At 34.3% G+C, this 20,201-nt stretch overlaps 1 protein-coding gene across 1 annotated transcript in view; it reads left to right on the top strand.

The window, feature by feature from the left end:
- Positions 1-20,201, top strand: part of zip (myosin heavy chain 10) — a 380,860-nt gene that overhangs the window by 150,585 nt on the left and 210,074 nt on the right. The window contains exons 3-5 of the mRNA XM_090375898.1: positions 7,430-7,457; positions 12,585-12,687; positions 19,135-19,164. Coding sequence (XP_090232024.1) covers positions 7,430-7,457; positions 12,585-12,687; positions 19,135-19,164 — 161 coding nt within the window. The remainder of the gene's footprint in view (positions 1-7,429; positions 7,458-12,584; positions 12,688-19,134; positions 19,165-20,201) is intronic.

Below are 20,201 nucleotides of genomic sequence, written 5' to 3'. Positions count from 1 at the left end.
ATAAAAAGTTAAGGCTATTCAATTGCTGAAATAATATCGTGCTATTTATTTCTCCATATTAAAATACAGTAATACCCCGAAGTTACGCGATAGGTGGGTCCGACGAAAATCGCGTAAGTCGAATTCGCGTAAGTCGGGGTAAACTTTGCATATAAATACATATAAATTTTGCTTAATTGGGACCAAGGACTAACAAAAACACTAGTTTAGAAGAAAAATATTAATAAAATTACAGTTCTTTATACATATTAATACAAAATATGTATTAAAAAAACAAATGACTTACGTTAAAAAGTATTTCGATGGCTTCATAAAATCTAACATATTCGTCTGACGACACAGCGCGTTCTTTTTTTCACGCAGAATTTCTTAGTAGCAAGCTAATAATTTTTTTATTCCTTGCTTTGTAGCTATAACGCGTTCTTCGTTGGAGTCTATGTTTTCTAAAATTTTTAAGCCCTTTACAATTGAGCCCTTTTCAATTTTCAACCTGTCAAGTTTGCAATTGTCATGTGCTTTTTGCCGTTGCTTCATTTAGGCCTGTCATATCACATGGTCTTTCATTTCGCTCAAAGCGTTTCACAATTTCATATTTTTTCTCTATCGACAGAGGCGGACTGGCCATAAGCCTTACCGGGGAAACCCCAACCCCGGTGGGCCAGTGTGATTTTGGCCATAAACCATAGTGTGAGGCCACTATAAATTTTCCCGGGTAAGAATTTTTGATCCAGTCCGCCTCTGTTTATCGATAATTGCTTTTCTTTTTCTCTCTGAATCTGCAGTGTCTTCACCAGGAAGCTTCCTTTTCACACCTTTTAATTAAGTATTTTACTCATTTTTAAGGAATAAAGCACAATTACAAAACGAGGAGGCACACTTGATACGCATAAACAAAGCTGCGCGCATGTAGCAACTGAATAAACAACACCATAAAGGCAGAGATACACTATTAACACCTCACATTTCTAGGGGTTACTACCATAAAACAATAAAAATCCAGTTGCGTTTCTGCTAGTGAAATCTGTTATAAACTGGTAGTAAACTCGATCTAATTGCATTTGCGATTATACCGATAGCTGGAATTGTGTTGGTTTTTACGTTATTATGGTGAAATGTGTTTCCCCTTCACTGATATAAAAAACAGAAAAGCAGCAAAGTTGAATTTTGTTCATCTTTCGCTCTCAATCTCCGCCGTCGCACCGTATATCGATAACATATGAAAAACGACCTTGAAGATAGTGGGCGGCAGCGTTGCCAAACGAAAAAATCAAGAACCGCGTAACTCCGAGTTCGCGTAAGTCGGGGTAGCGTAAGTCGGGGTATTACTGTATTGGGAAATTGTAACACTTATATTGGAATCAGCATTCAAACCTGCAATCTTTATTTCTTAGGCATATGCATTACCCACAGGACCAGTCATGCAATATGGGTTAACACTTTGGCTTAATATTGGTGTCTATTGTTCTGTGGAGATTATAGAAATCAGAGTTACTGTATTAGCTAATAAATATAACAAATTATCTGTGAATAGTTATGCTATTTGCATAACCTTCAAAAAACTGGAATTTTCAAAAATCCATCATATGCTCTGTACCAAGGGTGCTGAATTTGAGGTTCCAAATCATATTCAATGAATATGGCCATTACTGTATTTAGCAGTCATGTGGCTTTGAACCACAGTCAACCCAGATGTGTGCACTGATGCTCCTCTGTACTAACCACCAGGTTACATTGGGCCTAGCTTAAAGCTGTAAGAGTCTGTTGCCCTAACATTAGTTTCTTATTCATTTAAAGTATCGCTGTCCTCAGCAAATCTTTCCAATATAAGAAGGCTCTTTGGCATCTCATACAAGAATCCTTGATGTGTTTCCAAGGGTTACTTTGACCCATATCATCTAACTAGCAGTTTTTCTGAACTTCTATGGTATCGTAAGTGACACTGGCAAAGACTTCTATTACCTTTGTTCAAATTTATATCTCTACAAAATAAATTATTCTACCTTGAGCCATGCTGATATATAGTGTGGGTGTGTGAAAATTTCTCTCAAAAGCCTTGCAGATTTCCTCAAGTCGTAAGTTAATGCTTGTGCCTTGGCAGAATTGCAGATGTATGTTCTGACCTGACTTGCAACAATTTTCAGCATGCTCCTGCATTTATTCAACAAATCATCAATTTGTATGCAATTAATGACTAATTCCCACATTAAAAATAATACTGTACTCCTAATTAGTAGCACCATCAATTTTAGCCCCTGACAGACATATCATGGTTGTAATCCATCCATCCTTATCCAAAAAAGTTGTCCATTTTCCTCACAGTAGAGTCCCTTAATAAAACTATTTCCCTTCTTGAATCTGAGTGCAGGTTTCTCTGCACTTCTTGATTCTCCAAGAGGCCTGAATCAGGTGTGCATCACTTGGCAAGTCATTGGATACATGACTCCCTGTTAAATCTTCAGCAGTGTTTGTCTCTATAGCATGTACTCATTTCTTTAGTGATTCAGTTCTGCCTAGTAGTACATATATATAAATAAAAAATTACTACTGTAAGAGTGTGTATATATGTACAATAAGTGCTAAAAGTGTGTCTACAGACCTAAAAGAGCAAATGTATGATACAGAGCAAGCCATTAGGCAAAAAGAGCTATAAAGATAAGATGGCCTGTGCTGGTTTACTTCATTATACCCTATAAATAAACATAATTACCAATAAAATAATAATAAAATAAAATAACAATTATTGATAATAGGATGCCTTGAATGATACGTTTTCAGGGGCTAGCACCATTCAATATATCCAATCAATAATTAGCAAGGCTATCTGTTTCTTATCTATATATATAAATAAATATATACAGTATATTGTGGGAACTGGGTCTTTCTTAATTTTTTAGCTTTTCTAATATCCCTATACTTTGGAACACAAATTGGTGGTAGTTATTATTTTTCAAGAACAACTGATACCTCAAAGCCTACAAGCTATCTCACTGATCAATTATTTTATTTTATTTACCTTTCCTAGTATCAGAAGATTCCCGATTATGAAGTTTTTTTTATTTTTTTCCTCAACCAGGATAAGTTCAGTGGTGTTCAGTAGGGCTGTGTGTATTTCTCTTGAATGATGAGACATATTTTTATCATCAACATAAAGTTTATTGCTATTAGAATCATATGGCAAATACAAACACTAAATTACAGTAATCATAAATATATAATCACTCACAGCTTTCTTCTACTCTACATAATTATAATGCTCTCATTTATTCTTTGATTCCCATGCATTTATAACCATCTAAAACATATGAACAATACAAAATACTAAATTAACTAGCATATACCATCATTCAATTCATGTTCCTTTACAGTAATACATATGGATAATCTCATATAATCTCTACTTTCACATACCCATATAATTATCTTATATATTTTTTTATCCCTTCTTCCACATGCATATGACTAAGGGTATATTGTTAGCCCTTTTTTAATCAACCTCTTAGAAGTGACATGCAAGTGCAATTGCATTATATTCCCCCCCTCTCTCTCTTAACATCAAATTGGGCATATAACCTTCTCTGGCCCTCAGATCTCTGTGGGTTGTGAACAAATTGGTTGCTCCACTCAGAGCACTAACTTTATTTGTTAATGACAATAACATCTAATACATTACTCCACATATATGCTTTTACATCAGCTAGATAACTCTCTCTCTTCCCCCCACTGTTTCCCCTTTTTTAAAAATAAAGTACTCAGCTTGACCTATCAGTCCTATTCATTGCCTATCAGTTAACATAATCAAAATTCCAGGACATACTTTCTCTTCCTTTCTCTTTTCTTCCCACTGTCTCAATGGGATTCCTGGCTCTGGATCGTTTTCAAGTGGTCATCTTCCTTGTTGCTTACTGGTCCACTAGGCATACATCTCTGGAGTCGCTCTTGGACTGCATTCTTTGCTAGTTCTCTCAATAAAACAAGGCTCTTGCTTCTGGAACACTCCTGGCCATCCATTAGGCTTTCTTCACACTTTCGAGCAACCATCTTTGCTTCTCTGTACTTTACACCTAAGCACTTGCACTTCTCATAACATTTTCTTTCTTATCCTTTCCCATCACTTTACTTTTATTAATTACCCACTGAACTGCACCGGTCCTGTTCTCACTCACATTTCCAAAAATCTCTCACACACCTCCAAAATCTGTCTCAACCCCTCTCCCTCTCTCTGTGTTTCTCCTTTTTGTACATCCCTCTCCCTCCTTTCCTTGACCAATCACCATTTAATTTTTCTTTCTATCTATCTTATTCACTAAGGTCTCTCCTCTTTGTCTTGGGAAACTTTCTGTATGGACAAAGTCATCCTTCCGCAGAAATACTGTGTTGTTTTCCTCCATCGGTTACTTTACTTAATGCCACTCTTTTAATTCCTTAATCCTTTTTTATATGCTCTTCTCCCGACCTAGCCACCCTTCAGTTTTCAACAGCATTGCAAAGTCAGTTTAATATAATAAAATGAATGCCAGTTAAATAGTGCAGTTGTACAGTAACCAGAAAATATGCTTCCCGATTCCAGCTTATAGATAAATACTATATGCCAAAGGTTCCCAAACTTTCTTGGTTCACAGTGCCCTTAGTGGCTCAGTAATTTTTTCATGGCATTCTTAGGCTAAAATAAATACCAAACATTTCCATTTATTAAGTAGTTAGGTCCAAACAACTTACTAAATAATGTTGAAACTGAACTACCTCAAGCTAGTAGTTTGCACTGTGTTCCCCTCAAATTTAAAATATCCTATGGTGCCCCAGGGTACCATGTTGCACAGTTTGGGAACTGCTGCTGTATGCTGTTAGAAAGTATAACTGACAGTGAACAGTTAATGCATATTAAAGGGAGATGCCATTTATCTTTGAAGCTTAAGTTAACACCTCATTGGGCCCTAGGCAGCAGTTATTTTTGGGCTGTAATATTTAATATTCTTGGCAACAATAGACATCTCAAGAAGATGTTCCTGAGGTCAGCAAATAAATTTTATCCTTTGTTACCTTTGACAAAAATATAAGTAAACAGCATTTGAAATCTAAACATAGTACTTTTATTAAAAATAATTAGAAGACATTAGCGTTAGCAAATGATGCATGAAAGCAAGCTTATACAGCATCAGCTAAAAAAAAAAAAAAACACTTTTCCATTTCACCTATCCATTCCCTCCAATAGTTTTAGTTCTTCCTTGAATTTATTTAATCTGTCAACTTCCACACTTCTATTCTGCAACTGTCCTTCCTCAAGTTGAATTTGTGCTGCCTCATGTATATAGCCCGAGCAAGGGGAAGAATCCCATGAGCATTGAGCTTGCTTAATCCATTCAAAGCCTTAAATACCTCATTCAGATCACCTTCCTGGTACTTAGTCTCCAGATGCTGCAATTTGCAAAACTGAAGCCCTTTCTTGGTAAGAGCACCCCTTTGTTCCCCTCACCAATCTCATTGTCTTTCTCTGTACTTGTTCCAGCAGCTCTACATCCTTTCTAAAATGAGGCCTCCAGACCTATATGCAGTACTGAAGATGTGGCCAGACCATTGCTTTATGCAATGGGACTCAAAGGGAAGTAATTTCTTTGGAATTTGCATTCTTTCTAAATATGGCACTTTTTTTTTTTGCTTCATGCAGTTTAATATTAAATTTTCATCTTTGAAAAATAACTGCATAATGAGCGACTTTTTATAGCATTTAAAAAGCAGTCCATTTTGTAAAGAATGGGAGTGAATTAGTTTATCAGAGAAAGGCTAGGGAAAACTATTTAAAAGATTGTAAGGCTTCTCTGATAATTCTATTTGACATTTCTCAGGTGAATACAAAGCCACTTTAGATTACATTACATTAAGATGTATTCATTTTAAAAATGCTATTTTAATCCAGTATATTAGTTTATTTCAGTTATTTCTCACTTGGAATACCCCAATGGAACACTTTTTTTACATTTTTTTACAAATTCTCTCATAATTATATGGGAGAATTTGCATCCTAGTGTAAATGTAATTTTCATATCTTGTAAGTTAAATAAAATGCATTCCACTCACAATTTTTGCTTCCTAGTTTAAAAATAAATAAATAAATCAATGGGATTAGCCATGAGTCTTATTTTGAATCTTTATTCTTACTGTTTTTGAGAACAGTTATTTGCCAATCATATGTTTTTCATGAGTATATTCTGTGCAGCAGAAAAAATATTAATTGTATAAGATCACGTAAATATTACACAAAACAATCAGTTTTGGAGTACACATTTCACAGACCAGATTTTCTTAGTATTAAGGTTCAAAATGGTTTTGCATTTAGTGGTGAAAAATCGAAGGCAGAGTTGTGGGATATTAACTATGGGAGGAGTTATGGTGGGCCAGTTGTCTCTTTTGTATAATATTGAAGTGGAGCTATTTCAGTACACAAGAATTTTGAAATACCGAAATCACATTTTTTAAATATCCTGAAAATTTTATGTAGGAGTATGCCATTTTTAAGTTAAGTGAAAATTTGTAAGTGTTTTTAATGAGTGTTTGTTTGAACCTGATTATTGAATTCTTGTGAAATCTTGCCGACAAGTATAGATTTGTGACACTACTAATATCTAAAGGAATTGCAAAGATTTTCCCAGTCTAGGGATGCTTGGTGTCTCATCTTCCCATGTCTTATTAGTCTTATTAAAGATTACTCAAATTATGATTCTATATTTGAGTTTGACCACCTAATTAAAACTATTCTGTTGAATGACACACTTGTATTCCTTTTCTAAGGTAAACATGATGGTGGTCATTGGTTAATTCATTTGTATGTACTGTAGGATGTTGTTATTTGGTTTTTAGGAGCATTAGCAACTAAGGCCATAATGCTCCGGGGATATGCAGTGGTCATTCCCTTACCTTTTCCGCATCCTCCGTATTTGGTGGTCATGGGTTCGAACCGCGGTCTAATCAAGAAGCGTGTGCTACGCACTGCTGCTCCTGGCTACGGAGGCACCTCTGTAGGATGTGACAGAGATAGACATGACACTTTTCTGCATTGTAAATGTCCACATTCCAATGACTAAAGTGAACTCAGTTGTTTAAAATGGGGAATTTATAGGCAGTTGTGGTAATATATAGAAGTCACCAGTAGATGATATGGTGAGAAATGATCTGCCATCATCACCACCATAAACATCTGTTTTGCTATTACAATATTTACAATGCAGGATAGCACCTTTTCTAAATTTTTAGTAGATTCCCCCCCCCCTTTTCTTTTCGTAATCACAGCAATAAATTGCCTGGTATTTTTTCCCTTGCTGCTTATTAATCTGTTTATGCATGAATTTATTAATATAAAAGATGTTAAATGAATGTTAACATAGAATAATTCATTTATTGTATAAATGTTGTTAATTATAACTTTTTTTTTTTACAGATCGTGAAGACCAGTCAATTCTTTGCACGTATGTATTTTCAGAAAGTTTTTATGTAAATTAAATAAGCTTCGGAATATTTTGAAAAGAGTTTTTGGAATGCTGCTTTGTTAATTTTTAAACAATTTCACCCCTCCCCCCCAGAGAAATCCAGTTTTTAGTTGCTTGTATGAATAAAATCCTTTTTAATAGTTATTGATAAACTAGTAAAAAAGCATTTTACTTTTAATATAAGGTCTGTTTTCGCTAAACTTGCATTTGAAGGTTCTCATTGCTGATAATCTGTAATTCTTATTTAATAGTTTGAGAGTTTTTTCCATGAACTTTGATTAGCTCTTAATAATAAATTCACAGATAATGAAAGATTACTCCTTGAAACGAGCTTTTTACTTCCTCTAATGGTTTTAGAACAGTGAGTTCAGAAAGCCTCTTCTATTTTAAACTTCAGTAAAATAGAAGAGGCTTTCAGCAATGGGAATAAGTGACACAAAAAAAAATTATTTACCGTCTCCAACTAAAATATACAGAAGTAAAATAAAGGTGAAAATGAAAAGTATATTTACACAAACCTGATAAAAAAAATAATAATAAATAAAAAAAAAGAACTGCTTGAGTAAAAGCAGGATTAAAATTTTATTTGATTAAGAGAATTTTTTGATTTATAAATTTTAATATTATTAGTTATAATGAAAGCAGCTTAAAATTTTATTAAAACAACTAAATATGAATTGTGGAGTCTTATTTATGAGATTTTTCCATATCTCTCTAGCTTTTTGTTATTGGATATATTTGCTGGCTTATCTTGCAACTTTCTGCAAAGACAGAACTTGGTGGTATTGCTTGTATGTACTCATTTTTTGAACCTATTATGTGATGGTGGTGGTCACTGGCAATGTTATAAGGTTCAGCTAACAGGAGGTGAAATTAGCTAAAGAATTAGGATAGAAATTGTGCCTTTTTAACACATTCTGGGATAATTTTTTTTTTTTTTTTTTTTTTTTTATGAAAACCCCAAACACAAAAGGTATCCAAACCTATAGTACTTAGTACCATGCATGGGTTGAAGGAGAAGTATGGGTGGAGGGGGGGATGCCGGAAACTTTGCTCTAGAGACTAAACATGGGTTTCACCACTTCAAGCCTCCAATAAGCAAAGTGGTGGTATTTCACCGGTTGATGAAAGTCATCTACCACCTATATAGCCCAGAGTGTGAAAAAATATTATTTGGAAGAAAGTGAACAGTATGTGGATAAAGAATATAAAGTTAGTGCTAGGGTTATCCATTGGTACAATTTCCCAACTGTGGCAGTAATGGCCCTAGAAATTGTGGATATGTAAATAGTTGTAGGTATACAAATATATATATTTGTTGCTGAATTAATATATGTGAAATGGTATCTCATCAGGATGCCACTCTATTTCACTATAATATATATTGAGATGTCCATATATGCAGCCTGTAGTGTTTCAGTAGTTTCCTGTACATATACCTTTTTTGTTGTTTAGCATAAAATCTAAATATTATGAATTTTTGTGGGTCTTATGCACAGGCAACTGTGGTGGGTGTGTTTGTTTGTCATTTATGTCCATATTTCTTGAAAATAGATCTGAAAATTTCAGAAAAGTGTTTCGGAGTTTGATTTGAAATTTAGTAAAACTAATTATCTATACATTTAAAAAAGTTTTCCTCCTAGTGATGTTTATTCGAGCCAATGGGAGAAGAGGTCAAGTCAACTAAGTCATTACAAATGCAATTAATTATTGACAACTGCCTCCATAATGTTCACCAACCTCGTGCACGTGATTCACTTTTAAATAATTTTGTATAGTTTGTAAATATTTCAGTTAAATATTTAGTCCTGCCCTTTCGGATGCAACAATATTCTTCATGTATTATGGAACCTGAAGCAAAAGGCCTTTTCCCTAAGTGACCTATGTAAACGCAGGTAAATAATTACATAGTGATATTGGCTGAAGTCCAGTATAGTATACACCGGCAGGTACTTCGATGAAAGTGAGGAAGACTGCGATAATTGGCAGGTGAAGGCACCTCCCTTTTCTGATTGTTTTGTATTGTCGAGATGGGGGACTTAGCTTAGGTAGGGTGTTTCTCTCCATCTTGCTGTTTTAAAATGGGAAAAAGAGTTCTCGATTTAAAAACAGCAGCAAATGTGGGGAAAAACCACCCTAGGCATATTAACCTAGGACTGTGGGCGGGGAAAGCAGTGGCATCTGCCAATCACTGCTTTGTTCCTGTCCGTTTGTCAAAATATTGGAGTCACAACTTGTCAATCACTGCTTTCCCACTGTTTTGCTTGCCGCCATGGAGGGTGTACATGTAGTTCTCAACTGTACGAGTTAATTCGTTCCCAGCGTGCTCGTAAAGCAGGAATTCATTTCCCATAGACATAAGGTTAAAAATAGGGGTTACGTTATCAACAATGAAATTAGTTAGCTAATTAGTTTGTTTAAACAATAATTGATTTATCGAATGAAATAAAAACGTAGCCTGTAAAATCAAGCAAATTATAATAATAGAGAAATTATTTATGACTTACAAATGTTAAAGAATGTTTATTCTTCATCATCATCGACTAAATGCATACTTGTTGATCACTCATTATTGGCTCGGCACTCGTTGGTTTGTTGCACAAGGAGTTGTCTTCTTCAGTAATGTTTCAAGAAGTGTCTGTTTCCAAGATAATCTTCTCTTTTAATTATAAATTTCACGATTGCATGCATAAGCATTTTTTAACACAAATTGCAACTAACACGATTCGCGTGGAGTAACAAGTTTACGAAGCTTAAAAAAAAAAGGAATGAAGAGAAGATTCTGAAAATTTGATTTTTATACGATAGATTTCAGTAAAGGGGAAACAAATTTTACCATAATTACGTAAAAAAAAAACACACAATTCCAGCTATCGGTATTTTCGCAAATGCAAGAAGATAGAGTTTACTATCCGTTTATAATTTAACAGAAAATCCCTTTAACAATTTATCCCTTTAACAGAAAAGTCCAATAAACCTTTCTGGAAAGTGCGAATTGTTTTATGGTAGTGTCCTCCAGAAATGTGCTTTAGTAAAATATCACAAAGGTGTTTAAAATTGATTCTTATAATGAAACATATGATAACGATGATGAAAGTGTAGTGCATTTTAATGATTTGAATTGGTTAACTAATACAATTTACAAACCCACCTCATGATCTTTTATATGGCCTTAAGGTCACGACCCTGACCTTAAAAATGACATTTTAGAGAGATAAATAGCTTAGTTATAAAGCGAAAATTTCAACTTCCAAGATCTTGAAACGAATTGCCAAAAAACAATGTGTTATTGGGTTCACATTATGATATTTGAACGATAGATATGATGGTGTCTCTGGAACTGATTGATATCGTAAAGTGGGGTACACTGTATTGTATAGCTATGCATGTGGTTTGGAATGCGGTATTTATGAATGTTTAACATTTCATTTTTTGCAATTAATGTTTGTATTTTCCATTTTCTTGATACTTGGGTAAAAAAACTCATAAAGCGAGAACTGCCTGTACACTGGTCTGGATTTTTTCCGTGATATTTATTCGACCTTCAGAATGCCGTGCACTACAAATGTACAGGTAAATAATTACGTGGGTCATTTCCTCATTAGATATCGACCAGTGCATTTTGACAGGTGTCTTTTATGTAGAAAACATTTGACTTACTCCGTATTCCTCTACATTTTACGTAGAAAAGCATGCACGGAGGTGGGTGAGCAGGGGCAAAGCCCCCTAGTTATGATTATTTTCTTTAAAGTTTGTGGAGGGAGAAGCTAGTGAAGAAACTTGGGGCTTGGGGTTTACATTAAAATTTTTATATGCTTTGCATGCAGATAAAACATGCAAAATTTAAAAAAAAAAAAGTTAAACTTTACTTCTAGTTTTTTATAGGTTGTTGAAATTTCTTCCTTCAAATGTGTAATTCAAAATATAAGGAAGGATATTTCTGAGGTATAATCATTCAAACTGACCTTATTTACCTTCAGATTTCTAAATGTATTTGTGTAGGGAAAAAAAGTCTTCAATTTATGGCAAGATTTTTATATCTGAAGCAGTCTTTTCTCTTTTGTGTCACTATAGTATATAGCAGTGGTTTTCAACCTTTCTGCTTTGGCGACATGCATTTTAAATTATGCAGCTCCCATGACACACCATAAAATAAAAGGCCATATTGTAGTTAAAATGTAACAAAAGTACTTCTTTATATTAACAGTAATACATCATAAACATGGCAAAATATATTAATTTTTTTTGATTATTAACATCAAATTAGTACAGGTACAACTGAGATCATTTCAGAGTAAGCACAAATAAATTTATGTATACATAACTAATTACTTAACAAAATAAGCAAAATGAAAGAGTCTATCAGACAGCAATTAAAGAACAGTGTGAAATTTGAGCCTGGTATTGACTGCACAGCTTTGCAATTTGTGGGGAAATTCCACCCTCGGCTACTCTTCTATAGAAAGAAGCCTTTCCCTTTTTATTTTTATCTCCTTGAGTGCCAACTTGCAAACATAAGATACTATTATCCCTTTTCAGGCACTATTATCCAAAAATTGCTTAATTTGATTCCATTATTGAACTTAATTTGAAGGCTAACATGCCTTATTTCGATGACTTTTCCTCCTCTTCCAAAGACTATATTTTAAGATCACATGAGAGATCCTTTTTAGAAAAAGTCAAAATAATATCGCTCATGTGATGTTTAACCTTTTATAAAAGGTATCACCCAATTAAAACATTTAACATTGATTAATGAAAAGTATTGTTGGTTTTTTTTTTTTTATCTATCAAAAAAGTGTCAGTTTATTATCATTGTATAATACATTTCTTGGAACAGTCATGGATTTCAGTTCTACCTGCTAACACTGCCACTGCTGACCCAAAACAAACACATCTCATGTGAGTAGTCAGAAAACACATTTTCATATCTTTTGTATTTCAATTTTTTCTAATTTTTCCAATAGAGCTTGACCTTTTCTCTAAATTTTCGGGACACACTGGTTGAAAACCATTAGTATATAATATATCTACTATAGTAGATATTTTTGCATTAACTCTGCTGTATTTGAGAGAATAGTTTTTAAAAATGGGTTTTTGTTTTAGTGGCGAATCTGGTGCAGGAAAAACAGAAAATACCAAAAAGGTAATCCAGTACTTGGCGTATGTAGCATCTTCCAAACCTCGCTCGTCAACCTCATCCATGTCGGTAAGCACTTTCTTTTCCCATCAGTAACAGTTGTGTGTAAGTGTTGCCCAGTGAGAATGAAATAAATATCTAATTGCACTTATTTATATTTTTTTTGTGTGTTATTTCTTTATACACATTACACTTCCAAAAGAAATCAATTAGACAATGTAAAGTTGTTTAGTTTAGATATGCCAGAAGGTAGAGATAATGACTGCCCTGTTTTTAGGGAATGGTATGATACATTAGTGGCTGTTTCTTGTAGTTAATGTTCACTTATGTTTTCTTAATGGCCATTTTGAGTTCACATTTTATATTGTGTTACCTTTGTCATCACTTCAGCATACATTCCAAGGTGATATATTAGTATTAGCCATACGGTGCAAGGAAGCCTGAGGCTTTTGCTGCACCAGCCAAAAAAAAAAAAAATTCTCTTTCCCCTGAAAGAGAGAAAGAACGAATGATATCCAGCTCAGAACCCTGGGGTTAAATATATAAAGGTATCTGATTTCATCATTATGTGCTGTTCATTTCATTTGATAATTGATAGTAAAGAATGGGCTTATATTAATAAACAAAAGATGCATTTGGATATATGCCAATATACCCACTATAAAAAAAAAACTACACTCTTCAACATTGAAATAGCAACACTGAAAAAAAGAGACATGATGTCAAGCCAAAGTAATGGTAATTATTACAGTTTGAGACAGAACAAGCAAAATAAAATACTTTGTAATGGGTATGTGGTGAGGTGAGGCATACTAACCAATAAGATGGTTAGCTGTTTGTTGGAATATGATAGTCCATGCCTGGTCATACAACTCCTGCAGGTCAGGCACAGGAGAGCTTCAGCCAAGTTTTCAACCCACAAGGTCATGCACACTAGTGTCTGGAATATAGACCAGGGACATTAGTCAGCCATACTGAGGCCACTCTTGATGCTCATTAATATCGTAATGTAACCCATTCATAATGGGTTCTACAGGACTTTAATCCTTTATCTCAGTTCTCAGGTAACCCATTGCTTTATGTGATTTTCTTGGTTCTACACTTATTTTTGCTTGGTGATGCAATTTAAGTTTTTGTAAAATAATATGAGAAGTTTACCTCATTTTGATACGTAAAACACTTTGATATGGTCAAAGCATTGTCAGCTTCAGGAAGGAAAATCGTTTTGCAGTTTTTCGTTAAATTAATTTTTTTACTTAATTTTTAATTGTGTTCGATTGATTTTTAATTATTTCTTACTGTAATGTAAGATTTTCGTTTTTTTATGGATTTTGTTTAAATTTCTGGAGAGTAACATTTGGAAGTATCATATTCCGGTAAACTTCTCTTATTCTTTTACAAATATTGATATCAACGTAGAACGTATTGAGCATTATAGCTCTGGTTCATACTATCAAAGTGTTAAGAGCCCTAACAGGCCTTGTAATCTCCTACATCTGGCTTTTCAGGCTGCTGTGTGTCCCAATAGAAACACTGCAAGAATAAATTTCACCTTGCTTGCAGTTGTTGTTAAAATAGCTTTGAGCATCGACCTCTGCAAACTGTCAGTTTCCCATACCCACTTAACACTCCCTCAGTAGCATCAGCAAACATACTTGCATTCCTTCTATTTAAGTTTATCCTATCCTTCTAAAAACAGTCTCTCTTGTTAACAAGCATAGACCATGCTGAGAAACGTTCTATCATATTAGCCTTGCATAATCTCTCCAGGTCTGAATTGATTGATAAGGAATTGTACCCCTGTCATATCTGGGGAAATTTTCAGATTTGGATTTAATCAGTTTTTCCTTAACATTGCCCTATACCTGTTAATCCACCACCTATTAAGTAAATCCTCACTCACCACTTCTTAATATTGTTAATGTGAACATTTATGACAGTATCATCTTTCACGTCCTTTATGTCGTTAACTTTTTAACCTAGTAGATATGTCCAGTTCTATTCTTTTTGTGCATTATATTTCATAGTTTCCCTAACAGTAGCTACTTCTTTTGGGATGCACACTTTCCGTTCTTAGTGATTCCACAGTATTGCCTGATTCGTGAGCATATGTTCTAATGTTGAGTTGAGCAGCTGAGTATGCGATGGGTCTCTCATTTCAGTTCCTTTTTCAAGCTGTTGTATTCATAGATTGAATTCCACTTATTTCCCCACATTGTTTGGATCAATAAAACTGAGAAAGACATCTTCTTTTCCATTAGAAGATCGGTTTAACTCTAATGAATATATTTCTGTTGTATTTGATCAGCTTTACGTGCAAAGTTTAACAATGTTTAATTTTTACTTTGATTGTGATGGATTCTTTCATTTCTGATGAGTATAATGAGCAATTGTGCAGAGAAATAGTGGGCCAGTAAATAAGAATGTCTTATAATGGGGGATTTTAACTTTCCACATAATGACTGGAACTTGTGTGTTCATCACTCACACACTAGCAAGACTTTTGTGGATTTATTGGATGACTGTTTTCTACAGCAACGTATTTGAGAGGCAACCAGAGGGAGTACTACTCTGGATCTGATTATCAGCAGTGATTATTCATGCATTAAGAATTTGCAGATAAAGAAACCACTGGGTGACAGTGATCACAATGTACTGATGTGGGAATTACTTAAAGATGTAACTACCATCAAGGATAAAGAGAAGGGCTTCTGCTTTTGTAAAGGAGACTACAGAGTCGCCTTTACGAAAGACAGTTTTTAAATTCTGTACAGTGGGATCAACTGACGATGTTACCAACGTTGAATTCTAAATGGGAAGCCTTCAGGGACTTAATTTTGGAGGCTACTAGGCTTTTTATTCCAACTAAGAAATACTGTTCAAGGTTTAGGCCTAAATGGATATCAGATGAATTAATGAGGCTCATGGAAGAGAAGAAGAATGTATGGGATGCATATAAAGTATCAGGTGACACAGAAGCCTATGGCAGGTATAAACTAGCCTGTAATCAAGTCACAAATGAGATTAGGCAGGCAAAGGCAGATTATGAGAAATCTTTGGTAAAGTATGCAAAGAAAAACAGCAAAGACTTCTTTACTTATGTAAACTCTTAAAGAGGTAGCAATGGAAATAAGCAAACCCAATAGCCATAATTATGAGAGCATCCTTGGACTCTGGGGAAGTCCCTGTGGACCGGAGGTGTGCAAATGTATCACCAATTCACAAAGGGGGTTCAAAAGGTGACACAAGTAACTACAGACCTGTTAGTTTAACGTGTGTTCTGGAGAAAATAATGGAATCACTGGTTTAAAGAAGCATTGCAGGATCATGACAAGACTACAGTAATAGTTAAGACACAGCATGGGTTTGTTAAAGGGAGGTCTCGTCTGACCAATTTGATTGGATACTATGATGTTATTAAAAATGGAACTGAATGTCAAAAATAATTTTGATATCATATACTTGGATTTCAGGAAAGCTTTTGATACTGTTGCACATGGAAGACTGCTGTACAAATTGGAAAGGTATGGCATTAAGGTAAGTTGCTACAAAGGGATTTATCCATTAAGTGAGTTAAGTGAGAGACGATAGAGTGGTAATCAATGGACACTGCTTTTTGTGGACAAATGTTATTAGTGGAGTTCTGCAGGGCTTGGTGTTGGGCCCATTGTTGTTTTTGTATATTTATCAGTGATATTGATGAAGGTATATCAGGTTTAATGTCCAAGTTTGCAGATGATACGAAGGTTGGCAAGGTTGTTAACGACAGTAGAGACAGCTGGATTTAGAGAATAATTTTGATATTGTTTATTTAGATTTCGGCAAAGCATTTACCCAGTCCCACATGAGCAGTTACTTTATAGTTGGGGGTCGGGAGATATTATATATAGACTAGATTGCAGGAAGTTAGGATTTACTGAAAATCCTTAGAAGGATTTCAGGGTAGGAGGCAGAAGGTTGTGATAAATGGTTATTCTTCAGATTGAGGGCAGTCTGAAGAATGTAAGGATTGAGGTCCCCAAGGACCTTACTTTTTACATTCTTCCATTATTGGGACCACTTTTTTTTTATTTTCTTAAATGATATTGATGACGGGATGGAGGGTGTGATGTCTAAATTTGGATGATGTAAATATCGGTAGAGTATTTAATGATCACTGCCAAGCAGAGTTTCTTCAGAGTGACCTAGATACACTTCAAGGATGGTCAGAAAAGTGGGCTATGCTTTAATTCAGCAAAATGCAAGGCCTTACACCTTGGGAACAGCAATACCAAAATAACCTATACACTTGGTGTAGTTGAACTAAAGTCAGTAGTGGAAGAAAGGGACTTGGGAGTTATGATACTGTCAGACATGAAGTTCTCTGAGCATTGTAGACAGGTTTCAGGGTGGGCCCATGGTGCCCTATCAATGATTTATTGAACGATTGCTAGTAGAGATAAGATAACCATAATCCCACTGTATAAGGCTATTGTTAAACCATACTTGAAATAGTGTTCAAGTGTGCAGACCACACCTAAAAAAAAAAAGACATTTGAGCTTCTTGAAAGGGTCCAAAGACTTGAAATTTGCATTGTGAGATCGGCAAAAAGGGAGTTCATATCAGGAAAGACTTCGAATTTGTTTGTTGAACAGCTTGGAAAATAGACACCATAGGGGTGTTTAGTTTCCTTTTGATTGAGGTGTTTAAGGCTCTGAGAACAAAAGTGAACTGAATGAGGAAAATTTTAATGGTTATAAATGAAATGATTCTAGAACTGTGGGCTATAAATTGAAGTTATGGAGGTGGGGAGATATTTAGACTAGATTGCAGGAAGTTATATTTTACCCAGCAAGTTAAATTATTGCAATAAGTTGCATACATGGGTGGTTGAACACTAGCAGTTAAGGGAAATTCAAAGGTTAGCTGGATAGCAAACAGACAACCTATGCATTTCCTTTCTTTTATTATTTATTAATTATTTTATTTAATTTTATAATTATATTACTTGTTTCTTTTTGCTGGTGCAGCATAATCCTTGGGCTTCCTTGCACCATATGGCCATTACTAATACTTTTCTCCATAAATTCAGGCTTTTCTCCTGTAAGTTCCCTTCTGTCAACTCTAGGCATAATGACCATTTTTGGGCTTTTCCAAAGAAGTTTTTTTTAGGTGTGTGAATTAAGGTGGATGCAGTATTCCAAGTGTTGCCTCACAGTTGACATGTGTGTGTGTGTGTGTGTGTGTGTGTGTGTGTGTGTGTGTGTATATATATGTGTGTGTGTGTGTGTATATATATGTGTGTGTGTATATATATGTGTGTGTGTGTGTATGTATATGTGTATATATATATATACACACTTATGATCTACCTATCTCTGCAATTAACTTTTTCCTAAATCATCAACAGGATACCATGGATCCTCTCTGCTGCACTGCACTAATATAATATATCATTAAAATTCCTAGTTTTAATACATATTTAAAATAAACAGCACTTGTTTACTGCAAGTCTTTGTTTTGATAAACTAAACAGACTCACAAAATTAATTTAACATACTCAGTCTGTGATGTTGCATCTCAGTACTATTACCTGGGTATGTTACTGTAAAGATGACTCAATTTTCAGCAGCAGATATACATGAAGTTTTCCATTAAACTGGCAAGACATTTATCAAGACCCTTAACATTCTTATGGTGATGAAACCATTTCATGGATGACAATGCTGTAACAACACTGCATGTATACAAATAAAAGTAGTATCTTTGAAAGTATGAACATGTATCAGTAGAGGATGATCCTCATCTTGTAATGGTGCATGATTAATTTTACTGCATGGACTGCTAAGAACACTGCCTACACTACATTCTCCATGGTTTTGTGGCACAGTCAGATGAAAATGTCTTCATTTGAGGTGAAGAAAGAACTGGGTTCTCTATTACGATAATGCCCCAATGCATTGATCACTTTTCAGTAAATATCTGGCAAACATGCAGTATCTGTCCTACTGTCATTACTCACAGACCCCTGTAGTCTCTCACTTTCATCCCCCAAATGAAGGAGAACTATACTTTTGTTTGATATGGTTTCCAATGTGGTATGGACACTGTAGTTGCTGGAGGTAATTATTTAGAAGAAAACTGTTTGTTTGATCTTTGTACCATTAATAAGTTGTCTTGAAAGTTCATTTTATTTTTGACTCTGCCACATATAATTCCTATCCAGCTGATTATTTCTCAACTGATTAAATTGAAAAATTGTATGAATTTTTCATATAGCTCCAAACATTTCCAGAGTAATCTGTATTTCAGTATTTTCAAACCTGATTGAAGCTTAAAAAAGTTGAGAATAACCTTGTTGTTTTTGAACTTTTAAGATGCTTTTAATGTGATTAAATGGCCTCTGTCTTGAAAAAGATAAAAATGCTCTTGAAAAAAGCTTAAGTACAGCATTTATAATCAGATCAGTTAACATATTAAAATTAAATCTGTAAATTATCCCATCTAATTATTTGTTTTTATTATTTTTTTTATAGTATCATTCTCCAGCTCCTGCCAACATCATTGTGAGTATATATACATATTATTTCTTTATGATTTCTATGTCTGTAGTTTAAAATAGTTTATCTTTTGTAGGATTTAAAACAACTATTAAATGAATAGCACATTGTTCTCACTAGGATTCCTCTTTATATAGTTCTGTTGTAAGTTTATTGAGGTCAGTAGGTTATGAATATGATTCTTTTTAGCATTATTGCTGAAGAAGGTAAAAGAGCAAGTCAAGTTTATAAAGAGAACGAGATATGTTTTTATTAAGCTAAGGTTATATAAGATTTTTCTATTCTTCATAAAGATAAGGCAATTTTTATTTTTTTTTTAATCTCTAAAAATAAGGTATTTAAGAGTTCTCTCTCATGCCATTATATGACGTTAACTGCAAGTTGGTATTAATGAACTTTTATACTTTTGGATGATAGTTTTATTCACTTATGATAAACTCATAATTTAGTCATTTATAGGTAGTAACTTAAAATAGTTTTCTGTATAATGATTTAAAGTGTTTTAGGTGACTAGCTTACAGAAAAGCATGTTGTACACTGATTCAGTATATAATTATCAAAAGAAGTTATCATTAATATAATATTTATTTATTATTTTTTTTTTTTATGAGAACCCCAAACACGAGAGGTATTATAACCTATAGTACTTAGTACCGTGCTTGGGTTGGAGGTTGAGAACACGAAAGAAAATATTTGTTGATATTGGACTTGAACTTCTGTAGATTGTAATTTTCAGGAAATACGTATGAAGGAAGGTTGTTCCAGAAAACGGCAGTTGAATGAATAAATGAGGAAGATGAAAAGTTGGTTCTGTGGGTTTGAAGTTGGACAGTAAATGGATGTTGGCTGGTGGCGGCACGTGTTCGGACTGTTTTGAAAGAGAGAGAAAGGGAATTATAGAAGCCAATTCAGAAGAACAGTGCCCATGGAAGTATCTGTAGAAGAGGCATGCAGCAGAAACAGTGCGTCTATAAGAAAGCGAGTGGAGAGACTCTGTTAGAGATGAATCATTAATTAACGTAACTGCCCTCTTCTGCATGGAA

Source organism: Mastigoproctus giganteus, chromosome 6 (genome assembly GCF_048544385.1).
Source record: "Mastigoproctus giganteus isolate SK-2022 chromosome 6, ASM4854438v1, whole genome shotgun sequence".
Taxonomy (NCBI): Eukaryota; Metazoa; Arthropoda; class Arachnida; order Uropygi; family Thelyphonidae; genus Mastigoproctus; species Mastigoproctus giganteus.
This window is presented reverse-complemented; position numbering and strand designations above follow the sequence as displayed.